Source organism: Salmo salar, chromosome 24, assembly GCF_965601325.2.
Source record: "Salmo salar chromosome 24, fSalSal1, whole genome shotgun sequence".
NCBI lineage: Eukaryota > Metazoa > Chordata > Actinopteri > Salmoniformes > Salmonidae > Salmo > Salmo salar.
Window position 1 is genome coordinate 18,068,330 of NC_138314.1, and position 22,369 is coordinate 18,090,698.

General features: G+C 42.6%; 1 protein-coding gene across 2 annotated transcripts in view; it reads left to right on the forward strand.

Moving 5' to 3' along the window:
• Window positions 1-22,121, forward strand: part of LOC106584981 (LIM domain kinase 2) — a 30,491-nt gene extending 8,370 nt beyond the window's left edge. Inside the window, exons 3-16 of one of the 2 annotated variants that reach the window (XM_014170687.3) lie at window positions 4,100-4,263; window positions 9,561-9,670; window positions 10,149-10,337; window positions 10,774-10,879; window positions 11,453-11,667; window positions 11,808-11,994; window positions 13,588-13,674; window positions 14,519-14,650; window positions 15,408-15,464; window positions 17,254-17,319; window positions 18,354-18,531; window positions 18,648-18,703; window positions 18,894-19,051; window positions 19,306-22,121. In XM_014170687.3, coding sequence (XP_014026162.1) covers window positions 4,100-4,263; window positions 9,561-9,670; window positions 10,149-10,337; window positions 10,774-10,879; window positions 11,453-11,667; window positions 11,808-11,994; window positions 13,588-13,674; window positions 14,519-14,650; window positions 15,408-15,464; window positions 17,254-17,319; window positions 18,354-18,531; window positions 18,648-18,703; window positions 18,894-19,051; window positions 19,306-19,510 — 1,910 coding nt within the window. In that variant the 3' untranslated portion in view covers window positions 19,511-22,121. The remainder of the gene's footprint in view (window positions 1-4,099; window positions 4,264-9,560; window positions 9,671-10,148; window positions 10,338-10,773; window positions 10,880-11,452; window positions 11,668-11,807; window positions 11,995-13,587; window positions 13,675-14,518; window positions 14,651-15,407; window positions 15,465-17,253; window positions 17,320-18,353; window positions 18,532-18,647; window positions 18,704-18,893; window positions 19,052-19,305) is intronic. The other variant, XM_014170688.3, reaches the window with a different exon arrangement.
• Window positions 22,122-22,369: the final 248 nt, after the last annotated feature.

Consider the following 22,369-nt stretch of genomic DNA (forward strand, 5'->3'; position numbering starts at 1 on the left):
TCTGCTGTGCTGTACTCTACTGTGCTCTGCTGTACTGTGATGTCCAAACTTTTTAAATAGAAAAATCTGTCTCTGCGTCATTCTGTTATCGTGGAATTGCCCCTTTGTCTCTCTCCCTCTCCCCTCCTCCTCCTCTGTTTCTGCCCAAGACCACCTCAGTAATTTTGTGTGAAATGAACTCTTTAGATGGAGCATCTGCTTTGGGAAAAACCTCCATCGAGCCAGACTACCGTACTGATGCTCAGCCAAGTGTGCTGGAGTTCAGCCCTCAGCAGTCAGACCCCCTAGCCCCAAATCTGCCTGTTTTCTGGTCATTTGAGACAGTCCTGTTTTTGAAAAATGTTGTACACACATTTTGTCCATGGAGTACAGAATTCCTTTCACACTCCGTGTGGGACATTGTCAAACTTTAAAGCAACTACAGTAGTTTCCTTTTCCATGTTACCCCCCCCCCCCCCCCCGCTCTGTTCTATTGTGCACACAGAGCCCTGCACCTCCCCCAAGTTGAGCAGCATTGTGAAAGGCTGACGTTATCCCTGTTTCAGATGAATGTATAGGTTAAGACTAGACTAGACAGTGTGTGTGCCCCGCTGCCGCATTCCTAGACAGCGATTCAGAGTCGTGGGCCCGCTGCTCCCGACACTGCACAGAGTCCTTTGTTTTTCCCAGGGAAAACTGGATTTTGGGTTGTCCCAAAGGACTGTCCTTTATGACTCAATGTTAGTCCTCTAAAAGAGGTGAAGCCTTCTGGCTCAAGTCATAATGATAGTACTTTCCCCTTGTTAATTGTCTGTGGGGTCCAATAATGTAACGTTGATGTGTTTGACTTGAACTGTTATTCTCTGTTCACATTGGTTGCCTTCTGAAATGCAAATGTGCTTTCACTTAGCCAATGATCTGGTGGCCACTGCTCTGGCTGGTTTGCTTTAGTGTGGTTACTCATGAGTCCCTTAATAACAGCCAGACCTGCATTGACCAATACCAACCATGAGTGCAATGTGTGCTATTGTGATCTTGATATGCTTGATATCGGATCTTAGTTGGCTAACATTGAAAGTTGTACATGCAGTCCATTAATACATTTGATAAAGTTTGAGAGGTTTCAGGTTAAGTTCCGTGTTATGGCATCTTGAACTAGTGTTTCTTGTTTGCATTACTACGACATTGCTTCCCCATAGGCCTAGTGCTTGGTGTCAGTTTTCATCATAGAAAACTTAAGTATGGATTCTAGTACACTCCAACAAAAGGCATTAACGTTGGCCTTCCACTGGTATAGTGGAATTGAGGAAATGGATTAAGTAATGTTTGCCCATTGGTGTTTTGTTCATAGCATTGTTGGAGGACCAGTCCTTCCTCTCACCTGAGACAGATTTTTCTATTTTTTTATTTATTTCCTTCTTGGATAAGAAATGGCACCAGTGTTGTTTACTCTGCTGATTGAGGTGTTTGTAAGGTCAGATAGTCTAAAGACCAAAACAAAGATTATTTCTTCAGGGACACGACTGTGTAATCTTCAATTGTCCGTCATCCTCTACACTGGGATTGACAAACCAATGTTTCTCGTGAGGTATTGGGTTGTTTTGGAATGACGGGGATGGAGGACACGGTGACTCAACAGGGACCAGCCAAGGTTACTTTGTTCAGTGTTACAGTGAATGTTGGTTTCCCTGCAGCATACCTGCAGCCCCTGTGAGACTCGTCTGTCTGAGGCGAGACATTCTTCACACTTGTCTCGTGTTTGTCAGTGTAGTTCGGCGTTGCCTCCTGTTTGTTTGTTTCCGTGACTGTTATAAAAACACTCACAATGATTGCAGAGGGGCTGCTCACAAATACTCGCATACAGTGCACGCCTAGCAAACAGACAGCCATGAGTACAGAGGCAATATTCAGATTTACAGTCACATACAGTAGGACACTACTACTGACCACAGATTGGCTAGCAGACTAAACTGTTGCTCACAGAGGAGAGTACAGAGGAGGAAAAAGACTAGTGTTTTTAAAATACAGCTCCTTTTTTGTCATTTGTTTAGTCTCGTTTTCTAACCAGGCTGTATGGTCTCGTCAACATTCTGTCAGACAAAAGGCCCTAATTGGGCATTAGGCCAAGTTCGGCCATTCCAAGGGCAGCGTTCCCTATTCCATACAGCGCTCCCCCTCACTAATGTGATCTTTATCTGGACAGCCTTTCAGACCACCTCTGCTTTTCCACATCATCCATCTGTGCACAGGAATGCCCGGAAACCTCTTTTTCACTCTTTTCCTGCTTACCTATTCTTGCTTTCATTTCTGTGTGTAGGCTGTATTTCCTCACACGATGTACCAGAAGCTATTAACCACCTCCGTAAGGTTTACCCAGTAATAAACATTGTGTTAAAGAATGAACCATTGTAAAAAGGAATTGACTTTCCTAATCTCCGGGAGTGGATTGTCTCTCCAAAGGCTGAACAATTGGGATTAGCTCTACTGCAGGGTTCAGAGATCACTGTGATCCAGGGTTGTGGGTTCGATTCCCACGGGGGACCAGTACAATTTTTTAGTAAAAAAAAATTGTGAAATGTATGCATTCACTACTGTAAGTCGCTCTGGATAAGAGCGTCTGCTAAATGACTAAAATGTAAATGTAATCCGCAGACCCAGGCCAGCAGTGGGCAAATCCCCAGACAGGCAGGTGGTTGGCATATTTGTTAAGACTGTTACCTCAGTGTTTGTCTGTTGCCAGTGTACCGACTGTTCTCCAGATGTATATCAGTCAGTATGCAGAACTGGCAAGCTCTTCTTCACAGGGAGCTGTCTAAGTGGGCTGCCAGTTTAGTGGCTTCATCTCTTTGACAGAGGTGTAGAATTGATTGTGTGCCTGACACAGCTTAACCTGGTGCCACCATTTTGCATAACCTGTGAAACTTTCGGAAGGTGCGCTCATAGCCTGAAGGTGCTCTCTCTGCAACTTCAGCATTCCTAACTCTCTGAACATTTCGTGACTAAGTCCGAGCCATACTTTTCTGCCCGATTTCACTCCAGTCAAGGATGTGGATCAATCTGCTCTTGAGTAGTGGCGTGGCAGGATAATTGGTCAAATCATTGTATTAACCACAATTTAAGTTGATACCCCTTCACCAGGCTGTAGATGGTTGTCAGGGTTTCCATCAGAAAGGTGCTGCAGCCTCTCCAGAAACATCTGGAACACATTAAGATGCTGGAATGTGGCTGTGGAGGGGGAGGGCTGAGGGCAGTGTTTGGTGTTGGTTGCTGGTGTTTAGTACCAGGTTAATGACCATTGTTTCCCACCGTCTACTGCTTATCGCTTCATTCTTCTCTGAAACCACATCCCTCAGGTAGACACTGTGTGTGTAGTCACTAGTCACCCTGTTCTCAGTGTTGCCCACCTTGTGCTGGAGCACACCAATGAGACGTGGCATGTCTCAGGAACAAGGTAGCCGACTTCTTCTTCGTACCTGACGATCAGAGACGAGTACATACCGTCATTCTAAAGAAAGGCCTGAAGCAACCGCTGTACTCCAGTGCAACATGGGAGTGGAATGTATTATGTTCACCAGTGTAATTTCTCACACGATGAATGGCTTCTGCTGCACTGTGTCTGTGCCAGTTCCTCTCATTAAAGGATACTTTCACCTCCACACTCACTTTGTTGGTTGAGGTTTGGTGGAGGGAAAGTGTACAGACAAGTCTAACTGTTTGGGCGTTGGTTAAACTATTTCCAATGTTATCTGACTTCGATCGCACACTAAGCGTATTTTGTCTTTGTCAAATGCTGTTTTCTTTCAGGGTCTTTTGCTAGGTATTTCTGCTCTAGCTTTGTCTTGTTTATTTGTTTCTATATGTGTATGTCAAATCTCTCAGCTCAGTCAACACGTGAACGCTCACAGACTCCTCCATTGTTTGAGAGTGGACTCTCTGCTCAATTAGAATATTTCAGGAATCTAACACAAGCCTGTGAGCTTGTCAACTTGTCTTTGAAATGATGCACCCAGGCTTTGTAGTGAGTCTCCTTTGAATCGCCTTGAAACAGATTGCTTTACGCTTGATATGGTCTCCGCTGAAAGGATTTGTCTGTCCACTCTACTCCCTTCATTTCCTGCAGGTCATGAAGTGTGTTTTCCCATCCACAGGTGCTCGGAATGCTGTGACCACCTGACCAACTGGTACTATGAGAAGAATGGCAAGCTGTACTGCCGTAAACACTACTGGGAGAAGTTTGGGGAGCTGTGTCACGGCTGTTCTCTGCTCATGATTGGACCTGCCATGGTAAGTTGCCCCGCTCCATCCTCCTCACCTCACTTGTCAGTAAATGCTGAGACTACGGTTTGTTGTTTCCAAACACACATAATCTCAGTCTGATCCGGCTATCTGTGTGAAATCAAGATGAACCCTGATTGGCCCAGGATCAAGAGTATCAGGTATTATGATGCAGTAGGCTTCTAGCTTGGTTCACTTAGATCTCATGGAATATGAAGAGGACAGTGTTGGCGAAGAACCGTTATTAACTGTGTGGTTCCAGCCCTGAGTGCTGATTGGCTGGCAGCCGTGGTATATCAGACCATATACCCCGGGTATGACAAAACATTTTATTACGTTGGTAACCAGTTTATAATAGCAATAAGGCACCTCGGGGGTTTGTGGTATATGGCCAGTATACCACGGCTAAGGGCTGTATCCAGGCACTCCGCGATGCGTTGTGCTTAAGAACAGCCCGTAGCCGTGGTATACTGGCCATATACCACACCCCCCCGTGCCTTATTGCTTAGTTATAAACTGGATGGTTAGAGCCCTGAATGCTGATTGGCTGACAGCCGTGGTATATCAGACCGTATATCACAGGTATGACAAAACATTTATTTTTACTGCTCTAATTACGTTGGTAACCAGTTTATAATAGCAATAAGGCACCTCAGGTTTGTTGCATATGGCCAATATACCACGGCTAAGGGTTGTGTCCAGGCAATGACAAAGCTGTACATTATATAGTATTTGAATAATAATTCACTGTCAGGGTTACCATTGTATTCAGAGGTTAGATGTGTAGGGCCATACTCAAATAACACCAGTTCACAGTGAATCACTGTTCTTTTGATGTCAGTTCAGGGGGTTGTGGACTAATAGGATCTGTTTTTCCTCTATGTACCCCTGTCCCCTGCCCCTCATCTGTGTTGTAACAAACATCTCCTTGGTGATTGAGGTCAATACTTATGTACAGAAGAGGTCATGGGGGCTGGGCTATGGCTCAACAAGTAATCACCCACACAGAGCAGCCATACTTTGCATCCTGGTTGCTTTGAAAGATAGCCGGCTGGACCTGAACCTTCTCTCTGTATCTGTGGAAGTTAGGTTCCCCATCACAATGTGTGTATTAGTTAGGTCCCCAATTATGGCCCTGCTCTGTTCTCTGTACAGTCTCCACAGTTCACTTCCCCCAGCACATCTTTTGGGGTGAAAACATGGAGTGATTTTGGAGCCAGTCCATCACCTGATTTCGGTCCAGTGCGGTGGAAAGGCAATAAATACTACGCACACTGCACGATCAGACCACCACAGTTTATTGAGGATGATTTTTGAAAGATCAACTATCTGTTATTGGAAGGTTAGAATGGTTAAGCTCGACACGTGTTTATCTTCCAGGATTAGACCATGAGCTCATGGTTATGCTATGGAAGAGTCACTGAAGGCTGGATATCAGTTAGCTTTCTTGTTGTTTCATCAGTGCTATGGAATGCCCATGCCTCATGCATGGGGTTGGAGAGCTGTGGAACTTCATTTTAACATTGTTATTGGCCCAATTTAAATCAGGTCTAAATAAAACTGCTGCTGGCACAAACAATTGCTGGTCACAAAAGGATGCTTTCTCTTCAGCTGGATTAAAGGGGGGGGATCCCAAAATTATTCTTTTTTTTAGAGCAAGAGGTTTGCCAGTAAGCAAAACACACAATGGCCTTTCTATTTGTTCTTGGCCACATTGGCTCTGAAAGCGAGATGCCAAGTATTTCTGGCAGAGTTGAATTGGCAGGCTTCTCTTAGATAGCAGCCGAACCAACACGGCGTAAAATCGTATGGATGTTGGGTCTCAGGAGAGGAGAGCAGTGTGGAGCAGGCAGCTACTTATGACCGTTGTGTGTTTGATGGGCAGGCTACGGCACAAAACTGCATTTTGTTCTCCTAATTAGGAGATCGTGGCATGCCATTTTTATTTTTTAATATCAGTTCGTTTTGCTTACTTTTCTCTGTGGCTGGACACGTTTTACAGTTCTGACACGTTCTAAATCCTCTCAAATTAGATCACTTTTGAAGATCCTTCTTTTGTTCCCTTTTATTTTGGTGAAATGGGAAAATTAACTCCAGTGTGTTGTGTAAGAGCCATTTCCTCTGGAGTCATGTTGGTCATACACACACATATGCACACTAGCCTAGCCTCCGCTCTCAGAGAGCCTGCACACACACAGCCACCTATGAACTATGACACAGCCATATGTGTCTAGCTGGGGCTCCTTCAGGCTGTTTCTGACTGGGGTCAGTGTGGTAATGCTCCAGCCTGGAGGGTGGGAGGCACAGCCACAGATGCACACATGGCTTACATCACCCAGCCTAATCTCACTGCTCCCTGCAACAGCAACAATATCCTTTCCCAACAGTCTTACTCATAGCAGCCTACAATGAAGAGCAGGGGGGTAATGGAAAAGGTTATCCTACTTCAAAGACTACAGGTTTTCATGAATATCTTCACTTTCCTTATAAGTTATCCCTGTTTGAATTCATCTGGGGAAGAGCTTGCGTCTTGGCACAACAGTCTTAATACTTCCATGAAACTGCAGTCTGTTAACACTGACTAGTTTAAATACTGTAGATTATCTCCCCACACTCTCCACACCCCATCTTTAGGTTTTCCAGCTGCCCGCCCAGCCTTAAAAATAAAGAATTGAGGGAGAGGTTGAGGTTTTGTCACATACACCAGAAAAGTGCATTGAAATGTGTTGTTTTACAAGGTCAGCCATAGTAGCACAGTGCCCCTGGAGCAAATTAGGGATAAGTGCCTTGCGTAATGGCACATCAACAGGTTTTTCACCTTGTCGACTTGGGTATTCGAACGAGCGATCTTTCAGTTACTGGCCAAACGCTACAGTGCATTCAGAAAGTATTCAGGCCCCTTGACTTTTTCAATTTTTTTTGTTATGTTACATAGGAGGATTATTCTAATATGGATTCAATTATTTTCCCCCTCAATCTACACAAAATACCCCATAATGGCAAAGCAAAAACAGGTTTTTAGAAATGTTTGTAAATGTATTAAAAATAAAAAAACTGACATTTACATAAATGTTCAGATCCTTTACTCAGTACTTTGTTGAAGAACCTTTGGCAGCGTTTACAGACTCAAGTCTTCTTGGGTATGACCCTACAAGCTTGGCACACCTGTATTTGGGGAGTTTCTCCCATTCTTCTGCAGATCCTCTCAAGCTCTCAGGTAGGATGGGGAGCGTCGCTGCACAGCTATTTTCAGGTCTCCAGAGATGTTCGATGGGCTTCAAGTCCGCGCTCTGGCTGGCCAGTCATGGACATTGAGACTTGTCCCGAAGCAACTCCTGCATTGTCTTGGCTGTGTTTTGAGTCATTTTCCTGTTGGAAGGTGAACCTTCGCCACAGTCTGAGGTCCTGAGCACTCCGGAGCAGGTTTTCATCAAGGATCTATCTGTATTTTGCACCGTTCATCCTTCCCTCGATCCTGACAAGTCTCCCAGTCCCTGCCTTCGAAAAACATCCCCACAGCATGAGGCTGCCACCACCATTCAGGTGAAATAGTTCCATCTTGGTTTAATCAGACCAGATAATCTTCTTTCTCATGGTCTGAGTCCTTTAGGTGCCTTTTGGCAAACTCCAAGCGGGCTTTCATGTGCCTTTTACTGAGGAGTGGCTTCCGTCTGTAAACTATTCCATAAAGGCCTGCTTGGTGGAGTGCTGCAGAGATGGTTGTCCTTCTGGAAGGTTCTCCCATCTCCACAGAGGAACTCTGGAGCTCTGTCAGAGTGACCATCGGGTTCATGGTCACCTCCCTGACCAAGGCCCTTCTCCCCCGATTGCTCAGTTTGGCCGGCAGCCAGCTCTAGGAAGAGTCTTGGTGGTTTCAAACTTCTTCCATTTAAGAATGATGGAGATCACTGTGTTCTTGTGGACCTTCAATGCTGCAGACATTTTTTGATACCCTTCCCAGATCTGTGCCTCGACACATTCCTGTCTCAGAGCACTATGGACAATTCCTTCGACCTCATAGTTTGGTTTTTGCTCTGACATGCACTGTCAACTGTGGGACCTTATATAGACAGATGTGTGCCTTTCCAAATCATGTCCAATCAATTAAATTTACCACAGGTGGACACCAATCAAGTTGTAGAAACAGCTCAAGGATGATGAATGGAAACGGGACGCACCTGAACTCAACTTCGAGTCTCATAGCAAAGGGTCTGAATACTTATGTAAATAAGGTATTTCTGTTATTTGCAAAGATTTCTAAAAACCTGTTTGTGCTTTGTCATTATGGGGTGTTGTGTGTAGATTGACGATGTTTTATTTATTTAATCAGTTTTAGAAATAAGGCCGTAACGTAGAAAAAGTCAAGGGGTCTGAATACTTTCCGAATGCACTGTATAACCGCAGGAACCTCTGCTATGGCACAGGCCCTGTTTGTACGTGTCCCTTGCTTTAGGGGGTGGATACTGGGGATCGGGTTAAAAATCAATACAGTAGAGTTCTGCAATACATTTTTGGTATTTTTTATTTTTGACGATATATTGATTCTCCCCTCAAAAGGTAGTTTTTGCTAGATAGTTGACGTTAGCTAGTCAGCTGTACCTGCGCTAAAACTTCAGTATTTATCCTCCTATAGCTTGGCCTCAATCTTCTTAAATGCTGAGCTAACATGTTTTCAGCACTTTATTTATTTTCATGATCAAAACTCGTTTTTATTATGACTCTCGATTGTCCCTCTGCAGCAGAGATATACAGTATAGTGAACAATATGTTTGGAACATTGAATCGCAATTCAATCGCTGTATCGAATCGCAATACATATGGAATCATGATCAGTTGTGACACGTATAGAAGCACAATACATATCATATCTTTACTCAAGTATCGTGATAAGGTGTGGTCCCTGGCAATTCACAGCCATGGTGGATAAGTTGTTTAATTTAGCATGAGTGCAGGACCAACAGATTGGGGGAATGAGTAAGCGAGGGTGTGAGGAAAGTTAGTGAGGGTGTGAGCAAGAGGTGTGCTGTGATTGGAAAAGGCAGGGCTTGGGAGCTGGGAGGTAGATGACATCATAGCAGATTCCAGACAGGCTGAGAGTGGAGCAGCTGTTTCTGACTGTGTTACTGCCACAAAGAGAGGACAGCACACACAACACCATCTAGCACACAACACAGGACAATACAGAACACCACACGGTGTACAACACAGCTCAGCAGGTTCACCCTGACGAATTCTCTGCTTGGACCCGGAACACCATGGGGAAGATCAAAGCCAGGAGACAAACTCAGCTGTATCTGTTCTTCCAGGTGGCTGGAGAACACAAGTATCACCCAGAATGCTTTGTATGTCTGAGCTGCAAGGTGGTCATCGAGGACAGAGACACCTACGCCTTGGTGGAGCGATCCAAGCTGTACTGGTGAGGGTTGTTTTACTATCTACTGCTCACAGAGTTGTTGGTTTTATTTGTTTAGATTCTGAATTCTGTTTGTAAGTATGCTGTTAAGTCAGATGTTGATAGAGGCAACTAGGGAATGTGATGATTGTTATTGCAAACGGTCAACATCACTCTTTCTGATTGATCTTTTAGGAATCTGGTGCGTCTGTCACACCTGAGTCCCCTCTACTGTCTGACTCTCTCCATACCCCTCCTTCCTGCTCTCTCCTTCTCTTCATATTTTTCTCCAATAAAACGTTATTGTTCCCCAATGGGAAATTATTTTGCAGAAAAGTACTCACAGATGTAGGTAAAGGAAGTTGGAAAGAAAGTAGAATACTTTGATGTTTAAACACTGATGAACACTTTTGAATAGTTTAAGAACTGGTAAGAACTTAAAAAACATAATTATCCACAACAATAGCCCTTATTCCTTGTTTCTTCTCTCCTCTCGGTGTAGTGGGAAGTGCTATAAGCAGGTAGTCCTGGCGCCCGTGTTGGAGAAGCGTTCGGCCGACTCGGCCCTGGACTCTCTGCCCCACACGGTCACCCTCATCTCCATGCCCTCTGCCACCAACAGCAAGAGGGGCTTCTCTGTCTCTGTCCTAAGAGACGTTGCCAGCGGCTCCGCTAGCGTTCAAGTCAAAGAGTGAGTGGACTTAACTGTCACTCACAACTAGTGAATCTGTACATCCTTGACTATGCAGGTCTGAGTGGGACAGGGTGAGTCATGTGTTCTGTAACTGATTATAGGGTTGCTGAAATAACAGGGCATTAGTCCTTGGTACAGATGTGTGTACATTACCAATAAGATTATGTCATCTGGATTTAATAGTTAAATCCCACATCTCTTTACTTTGGTGTTTTATTATAGTCTTGATCCATGTCAGGCAAACGAGACTCATTAGCTGATAGATGTACTAAATGTTGCGGACAGATGGACACACCCACCTCTGTATTGTCCAGGTGCTCACTGCTGATTGGTCAACAGAACCAGCTCTCCTTTGACAGACCTATATGGAGTCATAGTTCATTCTGATACTGGTGCTCCAGACTGACATGTCTATGTGCTGTATTTCTCTCAGGGTCAGAGGAATGCATATCAGCCCGGAAGTTCGGAATGCCATCCATGTTGGTGACAGGATCCTGGAGATCAACGGTCTTCCAGTGGGGACACTGATGGAGGAAGAGGTGAGTTGCATGATCCAGCTTTTGACAGTACACTGAATAATAAAGCATTGAAACTATTCAGACTATTCAGTTGTAACCCAGTGGTGTTTTATAAAATGTGACTATTACGTAAGTATTTGTTACTGTTACTCTAAAATTGATTTCGGAACATGTGATCTTTGCATTCCATTCATTCTGCCTTCATTTAAACATTCTTTAGCTGGGAGAGGATGGCATCTGAAAGGACTCCAACACACAATCTCACCACACACCTCACTCAACCATGTTCATTCCAATGGTGCATTCACTAATTACATTTTAGTTCCCACCTTTCCTGTTTGCAACAAGGTGCATTCCAATTAAAATGAATTGGCTTCATTCAAGTCATGTAGTATACGTCAATTTGATAGCTCTTCGCATTGTCAGGAATCAGGATCCTTTTCTCATTGGAACCCTGCCTAGTTCTAATTCCATCCCGTGTTCTGTATAGGCCTTATACCAATACCTCTCTCATTAGTGTTGCTTGCTCATGTTACTATGTCAGAGAGGACTTTGGCCTAGCAGATTATGTATTTTGATTGATTTGTGTTTCAGGTGGAGGACCTCATTCATCGGACCAGTCAGACGCTGCATCTGCTCATAGAGTATGATCCAGTCAGGCAGCGGTTGGAAAGGCTCAGACTGGGGTCCTCGCACAACCGCTTGGGGGTCCCCGCCACCTCCCGCATGCGCCTGTCTTCGCCCTCTGACAGTGTCCTGGAGAGGACAGATCTGGTGGATGATGCCACCCTAAAGAGGAGGTCTCTAAGGTACAGCTTAACCAGCCAACCTTGGGAGAGAGAGAGTCTAAGCATTGGGGTAAAAATTGAGATACAAAGTTATTTATAATTTGTTGCAGTAGAACCTGGTCAATGTCTTACTGACCTTTGTTCCTCTACGTTAATGGAAGGCGTAGCAACAGCATCTGTAAGTCCCCTGGGCCAGCCTCCCCTAAGGAACACCCTATATTGACCCGGGACATCGGGCGCTCTGAATCCCTGCGCTCCTCCAGCAGCTGCTCTCATCGCATCTTCCGCCCCTGTGACCTCATCCATGGAGAGGTGCTGGGCAAGGGCTTCTTTGGCCAGGCTATCAAGGTCAGCTTTTCACCCAAAAATCAACATCTTTTCCACACACATCTCAATCTGTATTTCCATACCTATTTGCTATAACTTTAACCAAAGCCTAAAGGAGTGCATGTGTCCACAGGCGTAGAAGGAAGCTAAAGTAATTCCACTGCCTAAAAATAGTAAAGCACCCTTTGCTGCCTCCAACAGCCACCCAATCAGTTGGCTGCCTGTTCTTAGTAAACTGATGGAGAGACTTGTTTGACCAAATACAATGCTATTTTTCAGAGAACAAGTTTAACTACTGAATTTCAGCATGCTTATAGAGAAGGGCACTCAACGTGTACTGCACTGACTCTGATAACAGCTGATTGGTTAAAAGTAAAGCTGTCCCGACCTAAAAAAAATTGGTCAATTGAGAGTTGTCTGTTCTTTCGACCCAATAAACCAAAACTTCTGTCTCGCAAGTGTAGCATAGATGGTGAGCTCTGCAAACAAGGTGTCCACTCCGACAATGAGAACGGTAAACGACTGTAATAATAATATATTGAATGCATTAACAGAAATTACCGTAACCAAACATCGTAGATTAGAAATGATGGGAATTGACGGTAAATGTACTACTGGTGTTATATGTAATGGTGAATTGATAGACGCAAATAAGTTATGAAACATTGAATGTACATGAATTGGCGGAATAGTTCAATCTGGAGAGAGACGCGCCACACTCCCCTTCTTGACTCAACATTTTAAATTATAGGCCTACCCAAGACACATTATCTTCACACATACTCTAGGCTGAAGGAATACTCTCACAAACGGTGTCAGGTTCAAAGGAGTAGCCAATTATGGAAAACCAATGCAATTTCACTTATTTTCTAAATTTACTTGGTGTGCCAAGGCAAATAAATACCCTCGCGGCACGCATGCCTTATGTTGCCGATGCCGGTCTTAGTGATGGACCATTCCATTCCCGTGGCCTCCGCAATGGATTCATCCACTGAGATGGGTGTGCCATGATTTAGTTTTTGTGACTGCTCGACTAAAAAAAAAATCTCAATCGACAGCCTATCAACCAATCTATCGACCAGTCGACTACATGGGGTCAGCCCTAGTTAAAAGAAATTGGTAGTTGGAGCTCTGTTAGATTTCAGTGCAGCCTTTGATGTTAATGATCATAAATTGTTAATGAAGAAACTCACTTGCTATGGCTTTACGTGCCATCCCATGGCTGGAGAGTTATGTAATCTAATAGAACCCAGAGAGTGTTCTCCATCGGAAGCTTTTCTAACAGCAGATACAGTGCATTCAGAAAGTATTCAGACCCCTTTACTTTTTCCACATTTTGTTACATTACAGCCTTATTCTACACATACTAACACACATTTTGTGTTGTATTTTTGTTGTTGCATTGTTTGTATATCATTGTATTTTAAATTTGTGAATGTCCTTGTCTGTCAGTGTGTTTTATTGTCATGTTTCGATTTTTTTGTGGACCCTAGGAGTAACTGCTGCTTCTGCAAAAGCTAATAGGGATCAAAATAAACAAATAAGTCTCTCACATCCACTCCATGCCTCCACATCTACACAATGTCAGTGTTTTGTTTTTCTCCATTTTGACAGGTGACCCACAAAGCCACTGGTGAGGTGATGGTGATGAAGGAGCTGATTCGCTGTGATGAGGAGACCCAGAAGACCTTTCTAAAGGAGGTCAGTAGACTATCTGGTTATACATTGGGCTGTAATTTATTATACCCACAAATGAGAGCTTGCCAATTGTCACTGTATTTGCTTCATAGATGGATTCCTTTAAGCCAACCTTATTATTTTTGTATGCATTTGCTCCAGTCTTCAGAGGGAAAAAATAAGCTTGTGATTTATTTTTTTTTGCAAAGAGAAAATATCTCCAATGTGGAAACTGATTTCTGTGGTGATAAACACAATGTAATTGTGAAAATTATGATAATACCCTTGTGTAAGAGCCGTTTGGAAGAAGAAAAAAATAGCAATTTCATGATGTTCTAGTGGGATGGAACTTTTGACCCACATGTCACAATTGTATCTGGTTATAATACATATGTACATATGGGTAAGGGGGTGGGTTCTAGACTATCCTATCAGCCAATCAGGGATGTGTATGTAAATATCTTCACATTTCTTTCCTGTTGCCCACATGATCAGACTGAGCATTTCAAGGGCCAAAGGAGGCTCAGGGAAATAAATGAAGAAAAAATATTTTGGAGTTGTATTCATTAAATAAACACACACAGTGATTTAATAGACATACAGTGATGATTTGAAAATAAAATTGCAAAGACTGCATGGTGGAGGCTTTAAAGGAAAACTTTGGTATTTGTTTCATTAGTACATTGTTGACATGGTCCCAAAATGTTTTGCTTGTCAGCAATCAAGTTTTCAAGATATGTAACTTTCAAAATACAGAAATCCTCACTGTATGATGCATTTTGCATCATGCAAAATGTGTCATGGGGAGGATTTCTGTATTTTGAAAGTTGCATATCTTGAAAACATACCTCTTTCTCTCTCTCTCCAGGTCAAAGTGATGAGGAGTCTGGAACATCCCCACGTGTTGAAGTTCATCGGTGTGCTATATAAGGACAAGAGGCTGAATTTAATAACAGAGTTTATCGAGGGAGGCACACTGAAGGATTTCATTAGAGACATGGTGTGTTTCAACTAGTTAAATTCACTTCACTCTCTCTATCCTCTCCCACTGCTCCAAAATAGCATTAATGTTGGCCTTGGGTCTGCTGTTAGTGTTTTCCTTAAAGGAGAAATAATCTTTTACAACCAAATCTAAATGTTTTATGTAAAGGGAATGTTCTAGAAGGGTCAAGACACCTTTTTGGTGATTTCACTTTTTAAAATGGTTTTAATTTACTTACCCCAAACAGCGAATCACTTCCTCATTCTTGTTGTGCAGTATAGGGGCCGTAACAAAATTAACATGGGCTCCAAAAACACTCAAATACGTCCTTTTTGGAAACGGCAAAGCTCTCAGTATATTGATGCGGGTCTTTTGGATGTTATGCACATTAAATTGTGTATCCGCAACATTATACTCCATACAACATCTCAAGACCTGCATCACTATACTGAGAGTTTTGCCGTTTCTAATAGGATTTATTTCAGGGCCCCCATACTGCACAACGAGGGTGAGGAAGTGAGTCTCTGTTTGGGGTAAGTTTCTCAAAAACAAGTGATATTGCAAAAAAAAAAGGTGTTTGGACCCTAAAATTCCATTTACATAAGAAATGTAGATGTGGTTGTAAAAAAATTAAACGTATCCTTTAAGGGCCTGTGCTGTGTGGGACTGGGACTCGCTTGACCTCAGATAAAGGCTGTTGGCTCAGTGGTGGGCTGGCTGGCATGTCAACCAACAGACCTATTCATTTAGTTCTTTCTTCTCTGGGTTGTTATAGGACCAGTTTCCATGGGAGCAGAGGGTCAGCTTCGCTAAAGGTATTGCCTCTGGAATGGTGAGTTGGCGCCTTCCAGGGATATTTACCATTGGCGGTAAAACACTGTCCATATAGACACTGGCTGCTTTTTGTTCAGCTGGATTAGCCTCCAATATGTATGGTGGTAGTTTAACACAATGCATTTAAAGGTAGAGTACTTGAAGCGTTTCATTCCTAAATGCTATATATCCATTTACAGAAATGTTTGTAAACTAGGTTTTATTGTTTTTAAAGAAGTTATGAAAGTGTAGTCGTCCACCCCCCCCCCCCCCCCCATCTAATCATGGAATGAGGCTGTTAAATAACAGACATGTACAGTGCCTTCAGAAAGTATTCATACCCCTTGACCTATTCCACATTTTGTTTTTAGAGCCTAAATTTAAAAAAAAAAATCCTCCCCCATCTACCCACAACACCCCATAATGACAGTGAAAGCATGTTTTAGAAATGTTGGCAAATTTATTGTAAGAAATATCTAATTTACATAAGTATTCACACGCCCTTGACCATCCACTCAAGAAGAAAAATTGTCCTGTGGCTGAATCTAGTTGATGGTCCCTGTTCTCCAGGCTTTCTTCTTTTCACTCTGTCATTTAGGATGGTATTGTGGAGTAACTACAATGCTGTTGATTCAGCCTCCGTTTTCTCTGATCACAGTCCTTAAACACTGTAACTGTTTTTTTTAAGTCACCATTGGCCTCATGGTGAAATCCTTGAGCGTTTTCCTTCCTCTCCGGCAACTGAGTTAGGAAGGACGCCTGTATATTTGTTGTGACTGGGTGTATTTATACACCACCCAACGTGTAATTAAAAACGTCACCGTGCTCAAAGGGATATGTAATGTTTGCTTTTTATTGTTACCCATCTACCAATAGGCGCCCTTCTTTGTGAGGCATTGGAAAACCTCCCTGGTCTTTGTGGTTGAATCTTGTTTGAAATTCACTGCTCGACTGAGGGACCTTACAGATAATTGTGTGGGGTACAGAGATCAGGTAGTCATTAGAAAATCTTTTTAAACACTATTGTTGCACATAGTGAGTCCATGTGACTTAAGCAAATGTTTACTCCTGAACTTATTTTGGCTTGCCATAACAAATGGGTTGAATACTTTTAGCTTTTTATTTCTTTTTTATAAAAGAATGTCTTAACATAATTCCATATGACATAGGGTGTTTGTGTGTGTAGGCCAGTGACGCAACATTTTAAATTCAGGCTGCAGCACAACAAAATGTGAAAAAGGTCAAGGGGTGTGACTACTTTCTGAAGGCACTGTATTTGTTTGAAATCTAGCCCTTGACGGTTTCGTTTCAGAGACAAATAATCATGTTTTGTTGCAAAATACTATACGTTACCTTCAAAAGTTTGGGGTCAATTAGAAATGATTGTTTTTGATCAATTAGCCTTTTAAAATTATAAACCAGGATTAGTTTACACAACGTGCCATTAGAACACAGGAGTGATGGTTGCTGATAATGGACCTCTGTACACCTATGTAGATATTCCATTAAAAATCAGCCGTTTCCAGCAACAATAGTCATTTACAATCTTAACAATGTCTACACTGTATTTCTGATCAATTTGATGTTATTTTAATGCATGTTTCCCTGGAGACCAGCTCAATGCTGACAGTAATCCTAATTCCCTTTTCCACAGTTCCACCACAGAAACACAACTATGTGGGGCAACAAAAACATATTTATAGTTTCCCACTTAAGGAATTGTCAAATTGAGGTTTCTGTCTCTAATATGGCGTGTTTGCTTCCCCTTGTGGATGATTGGTTTGTTTGACTCATTCTTTCTTTTTCAGGCCTACTTGCATTCAATGAGCATCATCCATAGAGATCTTAACTCTCACAACTGCCTGGTGAAACTGGTAGGTGACCAGTCCTGAATTGTACATTGTATGCAAATGTAACCGATGTGAAATGGCTAGTTAGTTAGCGGTGGTGCGCGCTAATAGCGTTTCAATCGGGTGATGTCACTCGCTCTGAGACCTGAAGTAGTTGTTGCCCTGCGAGGGCCGCGGCTTTTGTGGAGCGATGGGTAACGATGTTTCGAGGGTTGCTGTTGTCGATGTGTGCAGAGGGTCCCTGGTTCGATCCCAGGTTGGGGCGAGGAGAGGGACGGAAGCTATACTGTTACAAACTCGGAGATGTATAGATAGAGGAGAATATCGAGGAGCACAGATCCCTTTCAAATTTCCTGGTTTTAATTTACAGAAACACCGTAAAGATACTAATCCAGCCTCATTAGCTCAAATGAATCATGAAGTCATTGTTTCTCTCTTATACCAAAGTGTTTAGCTCCTAAACAGTTAAAGCTAGATGTACCTTGGGCGTACTGTAGGTTATTGTTTCAGATGAGCCTGGGGGCAGGGTGTTCTAGAGCATGTTTTGTTGTTGTGACAGGAGTCTGTTACTGAGCCAGGGCAGTCTTGTCGATACAGGCCAGGGTCCGGTAGAGCTAGGTTCTATTGTAGCAGCCGAACACAATTTACAACAACATGTTGTGTAAGTAGTAAAGTACAGGCTTATATAGATCTTCACAGATCTTTCACTGTATGGCAACACTCAATGAGGTGTAATGAGTCTTGTCTGTTATACAGATGCCACCTCAATGGAAATAATTGTCTCAGTTCAGTGTCGTTATATACTGGAAGACAACTCATTGTTTAAATTTGATACACATTTCTGGTCATATTGCATTGATTTTTTTTTGGGGGGGGGGGGGGGGATTTGTCAATGACTACACACAATAAGCAAAATCCATTGAAGAATCTTATATTTTGTTGTTGACCCATATTGATTGAGGTATGAACAAAACACCTACCACTATTACATTGCCACTTCATATGCTCTTGACCTCTGACTTCTAACCCCTGTCCTCCTAACCCCTGTCCTCCCTCAGGACAACACAGTGGTGGTGGCAGACTTCGGCCTATCCCGGCTCATGGTGGAGGAGAAGGTCAAGCACCCTCCCCCTGAGAAACTGGCCAATAAGAAGAGAGTGTTCAGGCGTATTGACCGTAAGAAGCGCTACACAGTGGTGGGGAACCCCTACTGGATGGCTCCAGAGATGCTGAACGGTGAGCAGAGCAGGAGGACCCAGCTTGGAGCTGTGGATCACACGGATCAGTCACTTCAACACGTCTTTTCACTCTATGCTGGTCTGTTAATTAACTTTCCATTTTGTCATCCTCAGGTAAACGCTATGATGAAAAGGTGGACATTTTCTCCTTTGGAATTGTGCTTTGTGAGGTAATAATGCCATTTTTAAAGTCTTGCTTTATATTTTGACAGAATTATGCTATGAAGCTTTATGTTGAATTGAAGGATACATTTTGTGCTTCGAAGTTAGGCTAATATAGCTTCAGTATCGTTTGTCCACAGTGTTAGTCAGATACTGTAATCTGGAGTGTGGATCCATTCTTAACTCTCTCTGTTGTAGATTATTGGGCAGGTGAATGCCGACCCAGAGTGCCTTCCAAGGACCTATGACTTTGGCCTCAATGTAGACAAGTTCATGGAGAAGTTCCTCCCTGATGACTGCCCACAAGCTTTCTTTGCATTGGCTGTGGCTTGTTGTGACCTCATCCCTGAAAACCGGTGAGTTTTATACAGTATCTCATGGCTTTTGACGCTGAGTAATGTATTACAGTTGAATCTGTATTATCTAGATTATATTTCTATGCTAGTGACAACAGCCATAGTAGGCATGTTTACAAAACATTCTGTAATTGAAGGCTCAAAGGCTCAGGCTGCCTTCCCAGGGACACGCCCTCATCCTGACCTGCCTGCCTAGCTACATTCCTGGTTGTAACCTCCAACCCCCCCTGTGTCTCCCCCCACTCCCTCCCCAGGCCTGCCTCCCAGAAGCTGGAGGACTGTTTCGAAGCCCTGTACCTCAACCAGGAGATGGGCATCCCTCTGCCAGCCGAACTGGAAGAGCTGCACCAGAGACTGTGTCAACTCCACCCCCCCAAAGACGGCTCCTCTCCGTCCCAGTCCACACCCCCAACGCCAGTCCCCGCTGAGGATCCCAGCCTGGCTGACAACAGCACCTAGCCCACCTTCCAGGACCACCGTCTAGACTGCTGCACTGGATGAGGAGTGGGGAAGACAGACCTAACTCGTGCCATCTGGGAACTGGATACCCTGAGCTAACTGGACCAAACCCCCAAATGCAAACACCAGGACATGCAGGGTACACATCTATTTTTACCATACTACCAAAACATGTTATGTGGTTCACTGTCTCTATAAAAGGAGGAATCATATTGAGAGTAATCTATCCACAGCATTTAATATCAATCCCCACGTGAAAGCTGTTGTTTTTCACTGGGTTGTTTTTTTTGTTGGTTGGTCTGAAGTTGAAGTTTGCTGAGTGTGGAATGTAGAGATGAGACCCAGCCCATGAAAAGACTCCTTCAGCAGGCAGCCAGCAACAGAGATGTGTGACAGACTGGCTTGATTGATGACTGGCTCGGAGTTAACGCAAGGCAGGGCGTTTGGAGTGAAATTTGTTAACCAGCAGGAGGACACGTCTAAGGACAAAACGAACACTCCCTCTGAGGAGGCCAAGTCACATCAGTCAGAGAGAAATATGTGGAGCTGTGTCAAATTTAATGTGATGAGCTCACCGACCAGAAAAATCGTTGTCGAACAGTGCTCACATTGAGGTGTGACTCTCTGAGGTCCTTGATCTTAGAGAGAACTTTCAAGCTTCACTGATGGGATCAGAGCCACTCTACAACCGTTAAGTGTAATCATGTGCACTCATCCTTTAGTCTTAAGGCGTCCGCATGCTTTCCAGCCGAAACATTTCGGAAGAGTTTGTGCATATATATTGACATTTTGTGACGTTTTTGTTTTGCACTTCGGTGAGGTTTTTTTTCAGGTGTTCGGATGTGATTGGTCAAATGTAGGGATTCTTCAATAAAGTCTTTGTTGTCATTCAATGAGAGACGACACGTTTTCATGCAAATTGTCATTAAGAAATACTGCTCCAAACATCTTAGTTAGATGTAAAATTGTGCAACTAAGATCTCCTAAGCAAAAACATCAAAATGAATGACAGATTTCTTGAGTTATCTTAGATTCATTCTAACAATTTTGATGAAGTGTATATACTGGCTACGGCGTCTCAAAATGGACAAACGGTACTATTGGCGCTTTTTTCTTGTTTTTCAAGCGAAGGTCTTTTAAGGGAGTATGCGAGTACACTTACTCGGTTCGCCTAGCTGACTTCGGCTAGCCACCAGCCAAGCTAAAGCATGCTGATGCCTTTGTCAGTGGAGGGTTTATGGGGCATCTACTGACTTCAAGTTACTGTAGAGGGTGGTAATGGTAGTGTATAGATTTTCTTACCATTAACTAAATGTTTTCATTCCACTTTATTAACTACATATGAATTTGTTTCTGTTCATGTGCAGTCATGGACAGATTTAAATTGAATTGTGATTTGGGGATTTAGAGCTATTGACTGATTTTGGAGTTTATAGAATAAAATGAATACTGTTGTTTTCACATGTAGCTAAGCTAGCACACATTCCGAACCAGACCAGTACCTGGTGCTTGTTGTTAAAGGCCCAATGCAGCCGTTTTTATATAAATATAAAATCATTTCTAGGTAACAATTAAGTACCTCACTGTAATATAATTCCATTAAAATTGGCTAGCTTTTTAGCAAAACTATTTCTCAAGCAAGAATTTTGCTGGGAGTGGTCTGTGTGGGGAGAGGAAAACTATCTGTTATTGGCAGAGGTTTGGAACTCATTTAACCAATTTACTGCATGACGTCACCATGGAAAGCTGAAACTCTCACCCATGCAAACCTGCTGATTAGAAGGTTCTGTGAAGATTGTATTTTCAACCAGCAACTATCAGGAAATAATATTGATTAAAAAAAATCACATTTACTGTGTTCATTTCAGCAGCTGTTGTACAATTATTTAAAAACAGAATTTGGACTGCACTTGGCTATAATGACTACTCAACACAGCTTTGTATGTGCTTCAGAATCTCAGCTGCTGATTAAACACTGAACATGTGTAGTAAATGGAGCTCTGCTCTCAAAGGCATTGTACAACTAAAAAGTGACTTGTATAAATAAAAAAACTGGATTTATTTGTTTTTGTGAAGTTTGCTGTAAGAAATGTATATATGAATCTGAGAATCAAGGGTTTATATATTTTGTTTAGACATTTTGTACAATATGAAGATTTAATAAAAACTTTGAGAGGGTTGTTTGCTAGCATAATCTTTCTATGGTACTGACTTGTACAAATTGTAACCACTATCATTTATATCACCATAGTGTTGAATGAATTTAACGAATGAAACAATACCATTTTGAAAGCCTTTTTTTTTTCTCTTTTTTTTTTTTTGCCTATAGTGCTAACTTTACAAACATTATTTACTTCAGTGGCACACACCGAAATCCTACCCTCCCTTGTAAATGGAGGTAGATGACCACTAGAGGGTGGTAGTGTTACTTTGCGTCTCATAGTCTAATTTCATTCCCAGTGAGCATGACTCATTCTCTTAACAGGAATAGCAGGTTTCAGCTAAATTACATTTTAAATTGAGAGAATTGTGGTGAATTGGGATTGTGCCGCAGAGCATCATAAGGGATGTATGTGTTGAGATCAAGTTCTATATAAATGTTTGAACTGAATTTCTGTCTTCGCCTCATTATTGAATTGTTTTTAAAGACGTGGTTATGATACCCATGAGACAAAACAAAAGATCTGTACCTACAGTTTTTACAAGTTTTACATTTTCTGTGGTACAAGGTGGTGTAGTGCAATTTTGTTTTAGTTGAATAAGCCTATCATTATATACTGAACAAATATAAAAGCAACATGTAAAGTGTTGATCCCATGTTTCATGAGCTGAAATAAAATATCCCAGAAATGTTTCCTA